General features: G+C 34.8%; 1 protein-coding gene across 2 annotated transcripts; it reads right to left on the bottom strand.

The window, feature by feature from the left end:
* Positions 1–983: 983 nt before the first annotated feature.
* On the bottom strand, positions 984–14,781 carry LOC129273169 (uncharacterized). 2 transcript variants are annotated; one of them, XM_064108037.1, is made up of 10 exons: positions 14,321–14,781; positions 12,208–12,738; positions 10,223–10,306; positions 9,000–9,122; positions 8,384–8,479; positions 7,882–7,968; positions 7,309–7,437; positions 6,653–6,829; positions 5,552–5,632; positions 984–2,350 (listed from the first exon to the last, which is right to left on the bottom strand). In XM_064108037.1, the coding sequence occupies exons 2-10, from the start codon at positions 12,247–12,249 to the stop codon at positions 2,303–2,305; spliced, it is 867 nt and encodes a 288-aa protein (XP_063964107.1). In that variant the 5' UTR covers positions 12,250–12,738; positions 14,321–14,781; the 3' UTR covers positions 984–2,302. The 2 variants fall into 2 exon arrangements, with proteins under 2 accessions (XP_063964107.1, XP_063964108.1); XM_064108038.1 differs by lacking the exon at positions 5,552–5,632.
* Positions 14,782–18,074: the final 3,293 nt, after the last annotated feature.

The raw sequence follows: 18,074 nt of genomic DNA, 5'->3' as shown, positions 1-18,074 counted from the left end.
ATTGATTTTATGATTTATTTTGTATTTTGAATAAGATTGTGGTAATGTAACCATCACCATATAATGAATGTTTATGTACATATTGGATACTAGGATGAAATAAAATTTCAATTGATATGTAAATTTGTCCCGATGCATAATTTCATTTTGTGTTATTCGCATGGAAATCCTGCAGAATTTGTAGGAAGAGCCATTTTATTACCACTTAGTATAACCAATATCATCTGTCCCAGTGCTGTTTCAAAAAGCTCTTTGTAATTTAATTTTATGCTCTATTGGTGATATGTTCTTGTGCTAAATGGTATATGCTTAAGTAGTTTGTTAAGCACGTGTTCCAGCTATAACTTACAAACAGCTGGCCTCCATGATTTACAGTAGAGTTAAATTTGATTTTCAGTTTGATTTGAATCTCTGGCAACTCTGTGTAAGATGTGGTTTCTCGTAGCTTAGAGATATAATGTGCATAGACCTGCTTTTTATTAAGTGTAATAATAAGAGATAAGAGGCCATTCGATCAATGGTTAATCAACAGAGGTTACATGTGCATTATAAATATACTTAATTATTCTGGTTGATCATAAGCATCATCTTCATCATTACCATCACCATCTTCACTAACATCTTTATCATCATCATCACCCTCACTATCATTGTCATCATCACCATCATCATCACCACCATCATCACCACCATCATCTTCACCATCATCATCACCATCATCACCACCATCATCACCACCATCATCTTCACCAACATCATTATCATCACCCTCACCATCATCATCGTCTTCATCATCACCATCTTCACCAACATTATCATCATCACCCTCACCATCGTCATCATCACCAACAGCAGTGTTGGCGTGATCATTACAATCGGTTCAATTATAATATCGTCATTGTCCATTGACGTGTTGACCCACACTCTCTTTCCTCCCCATCCTTCATTTACAATCCTGTATTTTTTAGGAAACAATTTAAATATTTCGTGTAATCTACTTTTATTATCTTTGGTGATCTGATAAATACACAGGATCATATTTCTGTACAAGTATCAGTTATATACATCATTATTTATACAAAGTCATATGCCTGAACACGATATGGTTGCACAATCAAAAATTCAAAGGACAATCAACTGAGCAGAAGAAGAGCACGAAGGGGAGGAGGAGGGGAGGGAGTGGTTATTAGATGAATAAAAGAAGGGAGAGGCAGAACTAGTTGAATAATTAAGGAGGAGGAAACGAACGAGGATGGTAAGAAAAGATTTTTAAATAGGGAGGAGAGAAGTAGAAAAAGAGGAGAATGAGAAGAAGTAAAGGGAAGAGTAGGTTTTGTTAAAAAAGGAAGGAAGAGTGAAAAAGGACACAAATATTGTACACAATTTTAGACAAATCATTTTCATACGATCAACAATTGCTAGTATATATCACGCACAAACCTCAGTAGTGTTTGCATAATGAATAAATTACTAATGTAATCATTAATATACTGATTTACATATAATACTATTGAGATGATTAACCGATCATAGAATTTTGTCAATGGAGATTGCATCTCATATTGCACTATCATCACCACCATGACGTGACTTTATCGCGATGGAGGAAGTTGCTGAAGTTCTTGTCCAACTTTCACTCTATATCATTTCCATGAATTTCCAAGAAAATAATTTTCATTAACATTTCATTCGTATTGTATTAGCTAATACAATATTTTCATCCGTTCTTTATAAGTGACTATTACAAAATGGTCAATGGGCAATAATCGTTTGAAAAATAAAAAGGTAACTATCTGGTTTATTTTATTCTCGATTGATTGATAGATCGATGGATTTACGAATGAATGGAAATATAGAAAAATTGACAGATCGCATACTTTATTTGGATATATTTTCAGTTATGAAAACCGTTTCATAACTGCGGTTGAAAAGTGAAAAAACAAAACAAGAGCAAACAACATTGTCTCGAACTACATGTATGTAGAGTTGTGTGATTAACAGAGTTGTATCACTTCTGTGGAAGGTATAAACCAATGATTTTTTTTTTCAATATCGTTCATCAAACGTCTATCATTGTGACTTTTTTCCTTGATGGAAATTGTAACTATCTATTTTTTATTCCGTCAGAGAATGTCACCGGGTTTGAATACACTGACACTTGAACATTGGTTCCAAGTTCTTGGAAAAATTAACATGAATGAAAAAAAATGTTCATATGATGATTTTGATGCCCCTCTTCTGACTTCTTAAAAGAGTTGACGATCATCTTTTTCCTCGCGGAATGATGCCATCATCCATGTCATCAAGAAATTAGACAACTGCAGCCGGAGGCTCTAACTTGAGTTGGTGCCTGGATGAGGATTAAGCGAAAACAAGAACCAAATTTATTACTTTAAGCCTATAATGCACAAAATAAGTGTGTAAAGTATCTCCAAAAAAGAAAAAATAGAAAAAATGAAAACAAAAATTAAAGGCCGGCCTTCTGATGACGATGAACTCCTTTAATGTGAACACACGTTGGCTCTTACAAAGTTATGATTACTTTAATGTTTATATGATTTAAATTTTGTAGCATGTAAAATGAAACAAAAACGATAAATTCAAGATGAAATCACAAGTTCTTTATCTATTCAGAATATAATTCATTATCCAACCAAAGATCATGGGACCAGTTATCACAGTTACGATGACACAATCAATTATTTTCAGGCCGGATTTCAAAATGACAACTGAAGGTTTATTAAATCTTGCCGTTTTGCAACAAGTTCAGCATGCAGAATTGGCTTTTATTGGTTATTCATTTACGTCATCGGGTGATTAGGTAGACTGGTTTATTAGGCCCCAATTCCACAGAGGGGAGACCTTTGCAGGACCTTTCAAAGACCAAAAATTGGCAAGGTCTTACAGCAGTCTCCAAGATCACTGAAATCTTACTGGTCTTAGACTAGTCCTATAGAGATCTTTCAATGGTCTTTCAGAGATCTTTTCTGCAACAAGTGATCTTTCATAATTCTTTCCATTGACTTTGCCTGGTCTTTAAATGTTCTTTGAATGATCTTTCAATGATGTCTCGTGAGTCTTACAGTGATCTCCGCATAAATCTTGAGAGACTGCCGAAAGATCATGGAAAGACTAATAAGAACTTTGAAAGTTCATTGAACATGTTGAAAGACCACTGAAAGACTGCTGAAAGACCATCAAAAGACAATTTTCCTGTAAGACCGCCATGGGTGTCGATCGGTATTCTTGGTTGAGGGGGATGATTGACACAAAAGTTCTTGTGGATGGGGATCTTTCAACATTACCCCCACTAAAATCACAAGTTAGGACATTTTGGAGTAATTGATATGCATGGTGTTCTTGGAAATTCCTTCATTGTTGTAGTGTACTGTACTTTTATAATTTTTTTTTGAAAATTCAATTTGTGTTACAAGTAAGCCTATTCTAAACTCATACGAAAGAAAAAATGACAAAAATTGTCTGGACCATGTGCATAGTGATCTGTTTATTGAGCATGATGTATACACAGGGGCGTCGATCCATTTTTTAGATTGGGGGGGGGGCAAAATCATGAATCAACGTTCCAAAGGCGCTCGATCATACAAAACGAACAAACTCACCCACACACCCCTACACCCCCCCCCACCCTCACCAACAATGCGAGCGCGAAGCGCGAGCTGAAATTTTTTAGTATGACATGAAAACAGGAAAAATGTACCTGTGTAGATTTGTTTGTAGTAACTCATGAGGAGCATAAATACATGTATCTCACTAGAGAGCGAGCTAAAATTTCTTTATATTCTGACGTGAAAGCTTGATATTCTAAGCATTTTTGGTACCAATGATTAAGATGGGTATAATAGATGCGAGCGCAAAGCGCCAGCTGAAAATTTTGATATTTCGATCTGGAAAAAAAAGACAGTTTAATGGACGCTTTTAATAAAGAACAAGATATATATCCAACAAAAAATTATTGCAAATCGAAGCGGGAGTTCTTTTGAGGTATAGAACTGAAAACGGGACACTCTATTCACCTATTTAATCATGAAAAGTATGGGGTTTTGGTACAGAAATGATGCGAGCGCTTCGCGCGAGCTGAAAATTTTTATATTCCAATCTGAAAAGCAGACATTTTGAGTACGATTTTAAATCAAAATCGAGTTGGAATCTCAATCTCGCTTGCTGCTGGTTTCAGTGTAGCATTACAATCTTATTTTTTAGTTGCACATGCGGAATTATTGGGAGGGGGCAAAACGATATGTTCCCCCCAAATATTTTCATTGGTGGGGTGATCGCACCCCCCCCCCCGGATCGACGCCTCTGTGTATACAACTTCTCTCTTAAATCTAACCCGACTGGCAATATCTTTTTTCTTAATGCATGATGATAACATGCAGATTCGGACCAATAATTTTATTAAGACTAGCACAAATGACAAACTGTGTGGCTTCTCGTGCGCCATCGGGCTTACCGTCATTCCATAGAGCTATTACTGTATGTAATAGCTGTATGGTAATTCCTTAGACGATTTATCTTGCCACACTTTTACTCCCGTTTATTGTCCACCCTTTTGAATTAATCATTGATGTATTAAAATCAATTTATTCACCACTGGTGGGATGGAACACCCTATCCACAAAAGTTGTTTTTCGTTGGGGTCCTTTTATGTCATGTGTTAAAAATATCATATACAAAAACATTTCACTCTTTTTCATCTTGAACCTCCACCCATCTGTTTAATAGTCCTGAAAAAGAATGTTTTTATTTGATAACAATATACACAAATTGCGAAGGAAGCAAACTGATTGATGGCATAATCATCACTATAATCATCATGATCAAACTTTTCATTTTTTCATCATCATTATTATAATTTTTCTACCCTAAATTATTGGGGGGATGATAATACAGGCCATCCCCCCACTTGAAATATTGGGGGGGATATATCCCCCCCATCCCCCCGTGATCGACACCCATGAAGACCGCTGAAAGACTGTTTTGAACCGTTTCAAAATGTTTTGGGACTCACGAGGTCCACGAAGACCATTGAAAGATCCATCAGGAATCGTGAAAGACCTCGGAGATCTTTGAAAGTTCGTTGAAAGACGCTTGAAAGATCAAGCAAGTTTCATGGTCTCATAGCAGTCTTTCAGAGGTCTTGCTTGATCTTTAAAGGGTCTTTCAACGAACTTTCAAAGATCTCTGAGGTCTTTCACGATTCCTGATGGATCTTTCAATGGTCTTCGTGGTCCTCGTGAGTCCCAAAACTTTTTGAAACGGTTCAAAACAGTCTTTCAGCCGTCTTACAGGAAAATTGTCTTTTGATGGTCTTTCAGCAGTCTTTCAGTGGTCTTTCAATGAACTTTCAAAGTTCTTATTAGTCTTTCCATGATCTTTCGGCAGTCTCTCAACTAAGACTTGTCCGAAACGTTACTTTCATTCTTATCCACTATCCAGAAAAAAAAACATTGATTAGAAAAATTGTGCATCATAAGGAAAATAGATTAAAATGATAGTAGGAACTTTTGGGTGTTATAATGAGAATGCTTACAGTTTGCTGGGTGTTAGTAGGCATCTGTGATTGAGTTGTATTAGTGTTAGCATGGTTAGAATTCTCCTCCACATCAGATTGCTAAATGAACGTATTTGAAGAAGTTGGATATTATTATTATTATTATACAGGGGCCGCGGAACGGCAAGAAGCAAAAAGTGGGGGCTGACCATGCAAAAAATCACAATCATAATCATTTTTACGTTTTTGTACACGGTTTTGGAAAAAGAGGGAGGGGGCTTCAGCTTCAGCTTCAGCCCCCCCCCCCGCTTCCGCGGCCCCTGATATATATATATATATATACGGCAGTTGTTAAATAAGACAATATTTTTTGGACTCGGTTTCCTATATTAAAGGTAGGACCTTCCTTGTAACTTGACATTGCAGCAGAATGAACACTGTAAAACGCCGTTTTAACTTTATTAGTCTACCACTCTAACAATTAATATTGACCAAATTTTTAACAAGTTGTTTAAACTTTTACATAAGTTATTTAAAAAGTTTAAAAGTTTAAACAAGTAACATCTAAAAGTTTGAATAGAGCGACGGGCTTAGACAACGTGCTTAAATTTTAAACAATATTACGCGGTGTATCCCGGCCCTGTTTTTTTTTTTTTTTTTTTTTTTTGGGGGGGGGGGGGGGAACGGCGGCAACTTTAAGTTGTCTTGCCCCCTATTAAGATTTCCTGCATGGTGCCGCTCCTGAACGCAATGAATCGAAACGAACGTAAAGTCATGCGGTAGGCAGGGGTTGTTAATCGTGATGATAGCAAAACAGATATTTGTAGAATTAAAAATATATATATATATCAATTGAAAAATATATGTATAATGTTAGGTTCCAATTGGTTATATCAATAAGTAGTGCAAAACAGAGATAACTAATGTATAAAAATAAAGAGAAGGCAAACGGAGGGAGGGAGAAGGAAGAGATAGGGAGGGAGGGAGGAGTGACATGGCGAGAGGGATATCGAATCTTGAACGAGCATTATGTTTTTAGTATTGTTAACTGTACATTAGAGGTGTCAGTATGCAAAGTTGACCAATTCAAATCTGTATAAAATAACAGAAAATGAAAATGATTATTTTCTTCATGCCTACCTCCTTATGATTGATTCCATTTGACGGTGACACTGGTTCATGACCATTGGCTACTGCTCCTTTTCGTTTATCAATAGCTTTAGCCACGCCTACCATACCCGTATCCATGGCAAGTTTTCTTGCGTCATAAGACTCAACCATGATTTCATCGCTGGAATCATCTGGGCGATCCCATTCCTGAATAGATGAAATTCATATTTGGTTTATGAATTATTTGCTTCAGAATATGTTCCGCGGGGATGAACGTTTGATGTGTTGTAAAGTCGTTTGTTATTTCATTAGCTCTTCAAATGCTCTATAAATGTTCTTCAATTTGACTCAATCTTTACGTAGCTTGATTTTGATTTTATGTATATACAGTAGGCCTATACGATTATCATGATGTAAACATGATTGAAAAAATTAAATATGAGATGATACTCATCTTGAACAAGAAAAAGTGAGCTTATTATCATATTGTCGAATAAGATTGATGAATTAAGAGCCCAGTCATGAAACATGGCAAAACTCAAAAGGGCCTATTCACAATTCAGTTTTAATGATTGTCAAACATCTTCTCTTGTTTAATATGTTGAAAAGAATTTATATTATAGGAATGAAATGCGTCAGGATTCTTCATTCGAAGTGCTTTCTTGTTTTTGCTACTAGTTGATTACCTGATGTTCGAAGTCTAGATCGATGCCGTGATCAATGAGCTCGCTGGCGATCTCAACATGGCCGTTCTTCAGTGCGATCATGAGAAGAGTATACGCGCTACATCCAGCTGCTTTGTCACCGTGTAAATCCTGTATGTCACAGGAAGAGAGAATAATTTCGTGCCATATCAGCTAGACATTCTTAATCGACAACAAATTACTATTTTATATAACTTTTTATAATGATTTTCTGAAATTTAATTTTTACGTATAAAGTGATGATATTGTTTTTCTCTCAAAACGTATGATAAACAATTTTTAGATTGAGATATTATTTTCTAGCCCAAATTAAACATGTAAATCAACTTAGGTGGATCCAGGATTTCATACAAGATAGAAAGGCGGGACTCAGAGAAACAAGTGGTTGGTTTTAATCATCCATTTTTAAATAGAAAAAAAAAGAAGAAATAAATTTCTCCCTTGGAAATAAAATATGACCAGATGACAGGTAATGAAAGTCCCCGAACGAAAGGCCAAGGGGTCATCACTGAATTAATCTGTATACCTGAGAAGTAAGTGTTCATACAATCTTACCACTTTCATGTTCATATCAGCGTCGATGTGCCGTAAAAGATTATTTACTTTATCTTGCTGACCATCTACCACCGCATGAAATAATCGCTGTAAATAGAAGAAATCGTGAAAATAAATTAGATATGTGATTCTCTGATATTTGTATTTATTGGGGGAAGACGTATACATGGCAAACATTAAAATCATAGATTTTTGTATCAAAACGACTCGCTTCGCTCGCTCGAGAGTTCTACCCCATTTGCCATGTCTGGCCTCTTCAAAATTCTGGTATCATTCCTCGCCACTTAACCCCCCCCACACACATAACACCCCCACATACACACACCAACAGTGAATACCGATTGACACCATATGATGTAAGTTAAATCAGGATGCGGGCTATATATACTTTTTATAAACATAATTCTTATAAAAATAGATGGCATGAAAAAAATTAATAATTATATTCAACTATACTGATTTTGGCACTGATATGAATCGCAAACCGATCACAGTTTATCACCTTTGATACAGGTAACCTGCAGTCAATCTTATCAACAATCTCAAGAAGCCCAGACTCCTGTGCCATGTCTCTCGCTCCCTGTTTGCCATTTACACCCTGTAGAAATGGAGAAACCGGTAACATGTGATAAATGTCTTGTTTGAAATACTTAACATAGGATTCTTAACACTTATCTTTTTAGTTGACAAACATTAAAAAAAATCATCATAATATGATTTCAGAAAGTCAGTGCACAAGATGCATAGATTTAAGCGCACCGTAATGTATTTTTTTTCTAAAAATCAATGCTTTATTGAAAAGATTACGTCCATGGATCTGAAATTAGTGTTTCTAATAATTCATAAAGAATTATAAATCAACATCGTGATAGCTATGTCCATCTTCATGATTTCAAGTTAAATACCAAATCATATTAGGCAAGAAAATAGTTGAAATATATACAATTTGCTTTTAAAGTAGACAATAATGATTGGATACTGAATAGGAACTTCAACATTTGTTATAAAAAGTGTGACGTAAAAGAGTAATTTAGGAGAAGACTGTGGTTCGTTAGTTCGTTTTATGTGCATCTGCTGGTCCTCATTTAGATTTAATGATGTTACAGCGTAGTTTTTACCCATGTTTTATGGTTGACATCAATGCCCTTCTCAATTAGCAGTTTAGCCGCCTCGACTTGGACTGAATCAATAGCTAACATCAGAAGATTACGATATAAGGATTTGGCCAACATGTTCCCTCCCTAGAATGAAAAAAAGAAAGAAAAAAGATAAAGATTGTAATATTAATGAAAGTGTGATAACCCTCTACTATACTACTACTACTACTGCTACTACTACTGCTTCTGCTGCTGCTCCCACGAAGAAGAATATGAAGAAGAAGAAAAAAAAAGTAGAAGAAGAAGGAAAAGAAAAAGGAGATACCAGTTTTATGTAACACTCCTTTATTCTATAAATCAACACTATATACGCATGATACCAGAGAGTGGTAAAATGATAAAGTTAAGGGATAGTCTTGTAAAATTATCGAAATGCAATTGAAATATGTCACAGATCTTAAAAGTCTGAATCAAATATAAAATTCATTTCAATTAAACATTTATTTTTCTTCCGATTGACATTTCATCCATGTTTCATGTAGAATATACAAGTCAATAATATATAGTACAAAAACAATAAATGTAAAATACAGTATGTAAATTATGTACATGGAAGAAGGCGTAAAACCCCCCAGAAAACAGGTGCTTGATTGTGTCGTGATACGCCCGTAAAACTATATGATTAAACAACAATTAAAAAAGAAAGGGCTAAGACAAGGGAGAAGAAAAGAGCATAAAGAGGCGAACAAAGCAAGTAAGTACTTGGCATGATACATGATTAATATACAGCACGCACTTTTCATATTATTACAAAGTAGCAACAACAACTGTGTATAGTATACAACCAGTTACGTTACAGGTACTATTGAAAACATTAAAATACGTGTGTATGTAGATATCATGTTTTTTTAAACTTGTATTTAAAATTAGATGTCGACAAGGACATTTTTGTACTTTCAGGAAGATCATTCCATATTTTGGAATCAGTTTATCGAATATTGTGCCGGAAGATCATTTTCTAAGTTTCGGAATATACAGATGATTTCTAGAGCGGGTATCAATATAATGGACATTTGAAATTGGTACAACAAATATCACTATATTTAGATGGAAGTTTATAGATCTACATAAAAATACAATTTGAACTTTGTTGATATCTTGGAGTTTCAGCAGCCTAAGCGAATTAAATAGCGAATCAATTATTTTGGAGGGAACTGCACTTTCAAATGAGCGTCTTTTCTTACCTCGTCCACGTTTATATACATCCCTTCTTGGAGTAATGCCTCAATCTCCGATAGCTGACCAGCTTGTACTGCCGCACATAGATGCTGTAAAATGATTAGGATTGCAATCAATTAGCCTTAGATAAATTACCACACTTAGACCCGTAATTAACTAAATCATACTTTTCAGTTTAAGCCAAATGTACCTTATCATTTATTACTTTCACGACTTTGCAATGTCAGAACCTAACCAAGATTATCTTAACTCATAAACTATATATTATGTCCGTATGTTATAAATAAATTCAAATTAAAAATAATAATTAAGATGGTACTGTAGAAGGAAATGGATGACCATCATCGTCTTATCCCATTATATATTCGCTGAACATTTTTAGATTATATGCAATGGCAAATTTATTCTACACATAATATACCCCATTCTAATTTTAATCTCCTGCATTTATATTTCTCCAGATAATTATATATTGGTATACCTCAGTTTCTATAAATGTTTTGTTTTGTAACCCATGTGAATGCTTTGACCTGTCATTCGTTTAGCATGAAGCGATGGGCCTGGTCTTTTTATGTAAATGATTATATTTGTTTTATATTATCAATGTCTTGAACTTAAATAAAGCCATGGTAAAACAATCAAGCAAATAAAAAAATAAAAAAAGTATGGCTTATTGTCAATGAAAGAGGGTTAGACAATAAACATGTTACAAGCATGTTGACTAAGCCTATCACTTTAACAGCAAGTTGTTTATATATACTTTAAAACAACTTGTGTAAAACTTAAAACTACTTGTTTAAACTTTAAAACAACAAAAATGAATCGTTGTGCAATATCATTTTAATAATCAGACATTTAGCCACCATTAAAAAAAAATTTAATAATCGGCATCCAGCTGCTGGAACAATCCTGAAATTATCTTAAAGTATCATTTTACAAGCGATCGCATGGAGAGATAAAAATAAAACTAGCAGAGTGTATGATTCGAACCCTTTCTCAATCCAGGGAGAAAACTCCGAGTAGAGCCATAATTCGTGAGTTTCAAATTTTCAACCTTTTATTTCAGATTATCATCAGGGACTGACATTAACAGGAAAACTAAATATGAAACTAAATCCCAAATCAATTAAATAACACAGGTGAAATAACTCTTGACTAAATAAACCCAATCTACAATAGAAGACTTCAAAACATTGTTGAAAGAGGCATGCCTGATTGTGTCCCCCATCTTAGATTTTTTTTTGGGGGGGCACGTGTGCCCAGCCCCGGGATTGATGCCTCTGAGTGCAGAAAAATAAAGGGGTAAAGAGGGCTTCCCATTCTTAAAAACTGTCGCCATCTCAATTTAAGTGGTGGTTTTATTGTACCAATGAGCTTCGTTGACTAGAGCCCCCACGTTGTTAAAATCTCATTGATCCTTTTGAGTGAATCTATCATGTTTTGTTGGTATTGTTTACAGACAGGTGTATCTCTTTGTCGGGACGTCGTGTATGTATCGATTTATGTCTCGGTTCATTGATAATATGCACCGAGCAGACGATTTGTCATCGTATCATGGTTACTATCATAACCCCGATACTGGATTCATAATTATCCCCGATGGTGCACAACAACTGTTGATTAAAGTTTTATCACAGACTTGAAAATAATAATGCCAATGAATAATGATTTTGAAGGACAGAAAGTTATTTGTTTCTGCAAAGATATATATTACAGTGATATCACCTATTTTCGACCTTTTTTCTACCTTCTTATCTATTTAAATATGTCGATAACAATTGGGAGCTAAATTTATTTACATGCCTATAAAGCATTCATGGACCAATAAAACGATTCTGTATCCATGCTTTTCGTCCCCATTCGTATCGGTGGTTTGATACCAATAAAATTAAACCCAAGCTTTAATTTAAAAATGTCTCCCATACAAAGTAACATGTAGAAAGTGAGATAAAGATTTTAAAAATGCTTTTCATATAAAAGGAAATCTTACCCTTATTTTCTCTTTATTTGCCTGGTTATCCAAGGGCTCCATGATGCTTTAGTCCAGAAGAAATAAATCCAGTAAATGTCCCAGATATTCAAGTCAAAAGTTTCCTATTATTAACCGATGCTGAAAAGTTATATCATCCATTCATGTCCTATTAAATAGGCGATATAATGTTCATAAAATAACATCTTGAAGTTGCATAAATCCATAAGGCATATACGACATCAGATGGGGTTCAAGAATGATGTATGGCCTCAGACCCGGACGAACACCAGAACAAATAAAATAAAATACTTTATGCTATCTGGCTGTGTTGGATTGACGGATGCAATGCGTATCTATAATATTTTTTTCTTTCGCAATGTTCGTTGATGTATGGAGTATTGATCACTCGGTTGATGTTGTCAGATGTTCAATCAAGCGGAGAGGAGATGTTACATAACAAAGCGTGTCGTCTCACCTGCCCGAACTGATGATGCATTCCAACAGATGTTAATGCAACCAGATACCCGTCATGCATATCCTGCAGATTTACTGTAGTGACAGAATATGATTAAATTAATAATGCAGCTCCACGGGGGCAGGGGGCGACAATCCCCTATGATTGTTGTTCAAGTTTCAAAACTGGTAAAAATTTGTAAAAAGAAGCGAAAAATAAAAAAAGGATGATGAAAAGCCCGGATGAAAAGGAGCATTACAAAATACAAATGCCGTAAGCACAAAACGACATACGGATAAAAGCCGAGATGATTTTTTTGATTAGTTGAAAAAAACAAATTCATTTTTTTGGGGGGTGGGGGTGTTTATTATGTTTACCTGATTATTTCAAATAAAACTTCCCGTACATTTCTGTCAAACTGTAAAGGACATGGTCTTCTCATGCAGGTACATGAAGATCACCTGTCTGGCGATTGGTTCGTCCTATACAGTGTAAAGGTATGACATTAATTTTTGGAGACATCTCCAGGATTAACATCTTAGCCATGCAAGAGACGGGCCCCCACCCCGTACGATTTTATTATTCTTGCTCGTCAGATATATATTAATAATAGTTTTATATTTGAACTATGTTGACGAGAAAAGAAAATTACTGTAATTCAATCGACCCTTTAAAATATACCCCCAAAATACTTTGTTAAGTATAATCAAACAATATTTAGTCATTTTCAATAAAAAAATTATATTTTCTTGTTCAGATTTTGTTAATGAAAAATGTTGCAAAAACCAGTGAGTGAATTATATTTCTGGATGATATTATATTTGATAAAAGTATTTAGAAAAACAATCGTGATTAAAGGTATATATATGCTTGGAAGACACGAAATGGTGATGAGTTATTAAGATGTAGTGCTCGATGCTTAGTGTCTTTTGATTTTTGCGAACTCATGCCGGCCTCTAACGATGTTATAATACCTACAACATATAATGAACCTCAGTAGGTGTTCTATTCGAAAATAAGATAATTAAAACAGTCATTGTCACGTCACGATATTCTAAATTACCCACCGATGTAATTTCATTATGGTCACCTAGTGTATATTGGCTGCTGGGACTAAAGGCACCAATTAAGAGCGTATACATTGGTCGGTAAACCTATATATATTCAACAGTTATGACGAATATTATTTTCAGTTCAATTTTTTAAGCAAACAATTGAGCTATTGAATGCAGAAGAAATCAATAATCAAATAAAAAAAATCTTACACAAATCAATATATCGAAACATATTTGCAATAAATGATTAATAACTGATTTAGGCCTATACTTCCATATACAGGTCAATATCATATTTCAATAATGATATACATATCATTTTCCCATTTGAGACTTAGTCTGAATGGTCTATGTTGTTGTCGTGAGATATAAACCGATCGTAAATAAGAGCAATCAACCAAAAAGTATGCATTTTAGTTTCTGAAAATTAACACAAAGATATTTCCATGAAACAGTCATGATTATTATGCAGAGTCAATAGATTTTTTTTTATAAAAAAGAAAACTCGAAATTTCCATTCATTTTAACTACAGCAATTTTTATACCAACCATTAACTAAAAAAAGAGTCGTTAATTATCCACTATAATCTACGATATGCCTATAAGGCCTCTATATACTTACACAATCATAATGCAGATCCCATTATAATGAGCAAGCTCTTATGGGCGACATATCCTCTTGACGAGCATGACGTTAATAAACTCCGATTTGGGCAGCAGCAAACACTGAACGAACCCGACTTGTCATTCATCTAACAATCGTATCCCCGCCTTTTGATGATCCTAATGTAATAACGACATCAGTATTATTTGATAATCATGCATGGCCTTCCCCTACATATAAAAGGCCATCCGAGTAAACAGATGAATATAACACACCATTAGAGTATATAGTGATGAGTTCCCGTTTCGGCATTAAATGCTCGATGTATTACGAAACTACGTTGTGAAATTTAACTTTGTTTCCCCGCGAAGCTGACCTGTGAGACCTTTAAGGTTATAATGTAAATATAACTTTTGTATTCTCGTATTGCTAAGCTACGGGTAACGCTAAAGCACTTTGTTCTATTTGCTGTTACGTGTGAAGGAAAGGTAGCATTATTCCCCGTTTTATATGTTTTGTGAAGCTGAAACCATAAAAGAAATTTCTCTCGTTCGTCAGTAACAGAATCTCTATAAATCTTTAAACTGACGCTTATGCACCACGCGTTTCGTCATGCAGATATATACCACATTAGATTTAATAATCAATAATTAATGCGAAATAATGACACCTAAAAGGAAATTATAATTTGTAACCTTCAAATGAAAACAAAAATAAGTGCCCATGTCATTCTGTCAGGTTTATCAGCTTATGGCGTCATGACAATGAGTAGGCCTACATTCAAATAGAATTATATCCAAAATTATATCAAGAAAATTCAATTTAGAGGCAAAATAATAGACCATTCAAATCATTGATGACATTCAAATATGATCAAAATGACAGATAGAATTTCATATAACTATATGGATTCAGTATTGCATGGACCAACATATATTCATATACGTCAGCGTTGCTAAGCCAGTATGATATCCTCGAAATCACCGAAACAATTCACGCTTGGTATAAAGTGAAATGAGTCGGTCTATTATCTCTTTCAAAAGATGCTGAACAGTGATGAGGAAAAATTTATCTAAATTGAGCCATGCATACAAAACTTCGGCGCCTTCGTCTTACGATGATTAAAAAAATATTGGTTATAATACAAATTGATAATACAGCTCATAATTACGGAGATGAAATTACTGCAGACAATCGATATGCTTTAATGAAAGTTTTTAATCTCGCGATAGCTAGCAAGGAATCGTATTGATATTTTTTTTCATTAATCGAATCTGTAATCATCAGTAATTGCTCTTGTGCGCATTAGTGATTATACGGTCTTGATGACGCAGAGTCTTTCACTATCTTGTTGTCAATCGATGCGATATATCGGTCATGTTTTCATAATAAATAAATAAAATAAAAACTTGCATGGTGACGTTTTAACAACTATTTATTGAAACATGATTCCCCTCATGTTCTTTTCGGCACCGTATAGTATCTCAGAACGACGGGGAGATGGGTTGCGGCATCTGCAATAAATTCTGATACCAATCATGCTCAACTCTCAACAACAACAAAATCATATTACGTTATATTTTCTTGATAAAATCAAGATCATGATTATAGCCCTTCTCTTCATTCTCTCCAAACTTAACCTAAACAATTTTGCTCTGGAGCTCGTCGAAACTTTTGGAAATTTTTCATCCCCTCCCTATCCAAACATAATGGATCGACACTGTGACGATACAGTTGTTTAATATGTAAAGCTTGGAATCTCCTCTTTCTTCTGATATTACTTAGATTATTCCCCATTCACGCATGAGTGAGCAAAAACAATTTGAAGAAAGGATACAAAAAACTCATTTGGCGTGGGGTATCTGAATTTCAAAAAGAAAATCACATGCCTAAAAAGGTAAATATCTGCTTTTTTATTCGATACCTTAATCACAAAAAATGGTCAAGAAGTAAAAAAGTTATGTTCCCTCGAAACAATGCTTGTATTTCCATAATTTGATCAAATAAACGTGTTTCACCGGTTTCCCACAGAAGCTTAATGCATGGCTGATCGTCAACAAAACGGAGTGTCAAGTGAGTTTGAAAGCTAGCCTGAAGAACTTCTTAATTTTATGAAATTATTGAAATTCAAGCCTTATTTCAAATAACCAGAACTTTGCTATTTCTTGACCATTTTCTGTAATTGAGGTATCAAATTAAAGAGTAGATATTGAACTTTAAAAAAAATGTGGTTTTCTTTTTGAAACCCAGATACAGCCCGCCAAATGACTTTTTGGTATCCCCTCTTCAAATTGTTTTTGCTCACTCATGCGAGAATGATGAATAAGAATTGAATTAGTTGCCGTATATACTCACTCGAATCAGAGCAGATATGCTTGCATCAAACTCCAGCTACGGGAATGGCAAATCAAATGAAATGTCTAAAAATCTATTTAAAAATAAATAATACCACAATGTCTGTCTCACATTCTTACCATAGAACAGAGCTCTATAAACTTATCTGATTCAATAAAGTTTCCAATAGGTATTGTAAATGAATTTGTTTTAATTCTCATTAGCAGAACCCATTTTGTATTAAAGAAAAAATAATAATTGTAGGTATCAGAATGTTATAAAAGATGATTCCGCGGGAAAAATTACGAATGACAAGATAGGTGTATACGAAAACCATATCGTTGATAATTCGTTGGGTGTTTGCAGCTGCACGGGAAATATGCACAGATTTATCACCTTAATTCCAGCAAATCTTATTCTACAATATTTTTATAGCCACAATATTATGATAATACCCACAAATCAGGGAAGGGATAGGGAAAACGGGACGGTGGCAAGGATTAACAAACGATATTTTTTCATTGTTTGTTTGAGCTCCATATGACAGCAAGCGGCCAAAATATTATCGGTCTGCTGACATTCAGGGTCGGCGCTACATGTATGTAGCATGGGGCAGGGCTTGAACCCCCTATTCAGCAGCCGAGGAACCGGGGGAGGGGCGAGGGCTTCAGCCATCCCCCCACTTTTTCCAAAGTCATATAAAAAAACGTAAACATTACAATCTGATTGTGATTGCTTGTATGGTCAGTCCCCCCCCCCCACTTTCAAAACCGTTCCGCTGCCCCCTGCTATTAGTGCAACATAGAATAGAGAAGGAAAAATGATGAAAATGAAAAGAAGAGAGTAAATCAGAGGCCTTACTCTTTGAACACTTTTACCCCCATGATTCAATTTGAGAAAAAAAACGTAATTTTAGGTCACCTTGCTCCTCAACTATATATATATATATATAATAAACACAAGTATATATATATATATATATATATATAATATATATCTTTGTAATATCTTAATCTTTGTAATATCGTCATATATATATATATATACGTGTACTGTATCAAAGCAATAGCTTTGATCCAGCTGAGGCATGGCGGCTTGTCATTGTTCAAAACCCACCTTCACCCGACAAAGGAAATCATAATTGGTATGGTGTCGAAAATCTGTCTATCTGACGGTCAATTGGATCGGGGTCGCCCTATAGCCACTAACCCGTCTCTGTGGTCTAGTGGTTAAGGCACCGGCGTTCAAAGCTGGGGGCCCGGGTTCGATTCCCGGCAGGGACATTTTTTCGGCATCACCAATTTTTCCAAAAAGGGTAGATAGCTCTGGGGAACCTTGATTTAAGCTACGCCTACCATTGTTCTCTTCATCCATTTCTTTCACACAATATATATATATATATATATATATATATATATATATATATATATGTTATATA

This window comes from Lytechinus pictus, chromosome 12 (assembly GCF_037042905.1).
Source record: "Lytechinus pictus isolate F3 Inbred chromosome 12, Lp3.0, whole genome shotgun sequence".
Classification (NCBI taxonomy): Eukaryota; Metazoa; Echinodermata; class Echinoidea; order Temnopleuroida; family Toxopneustidae; genus Lytechinus; species Lytechinus pictus.
The sequence above is the reverse complement of the archived record's forward strand: the minus strand, read 5'-3'. Positions and strand labels throughout refer to the sequence as shown.

Excerpts from the sequence above, each read along its gene's own strand:
- LOC129273169 (XM_064108037.1), bottom strand. The coding sequence starts at position 12,249 with ATGGAGCCCTTGGATAACCAGGCAAATAAAGAGAAAATAAGG. Across the intron at positions 9,123-10,222 it reads TGTATATAAACGTGGACGAG|GGAGGGAACATGTTGGCCAA; the intron begins GTAAGAAAAGAC and ends TTTTCATTCTAG. Across the intron at positions 2,351-5,551 it reads CTACTAACACCCAGCAAACT|GCACCAACTCAAGTTAGAGC; the intron begins GTAAGCATTCTC and ends ATCCTCATCCAG.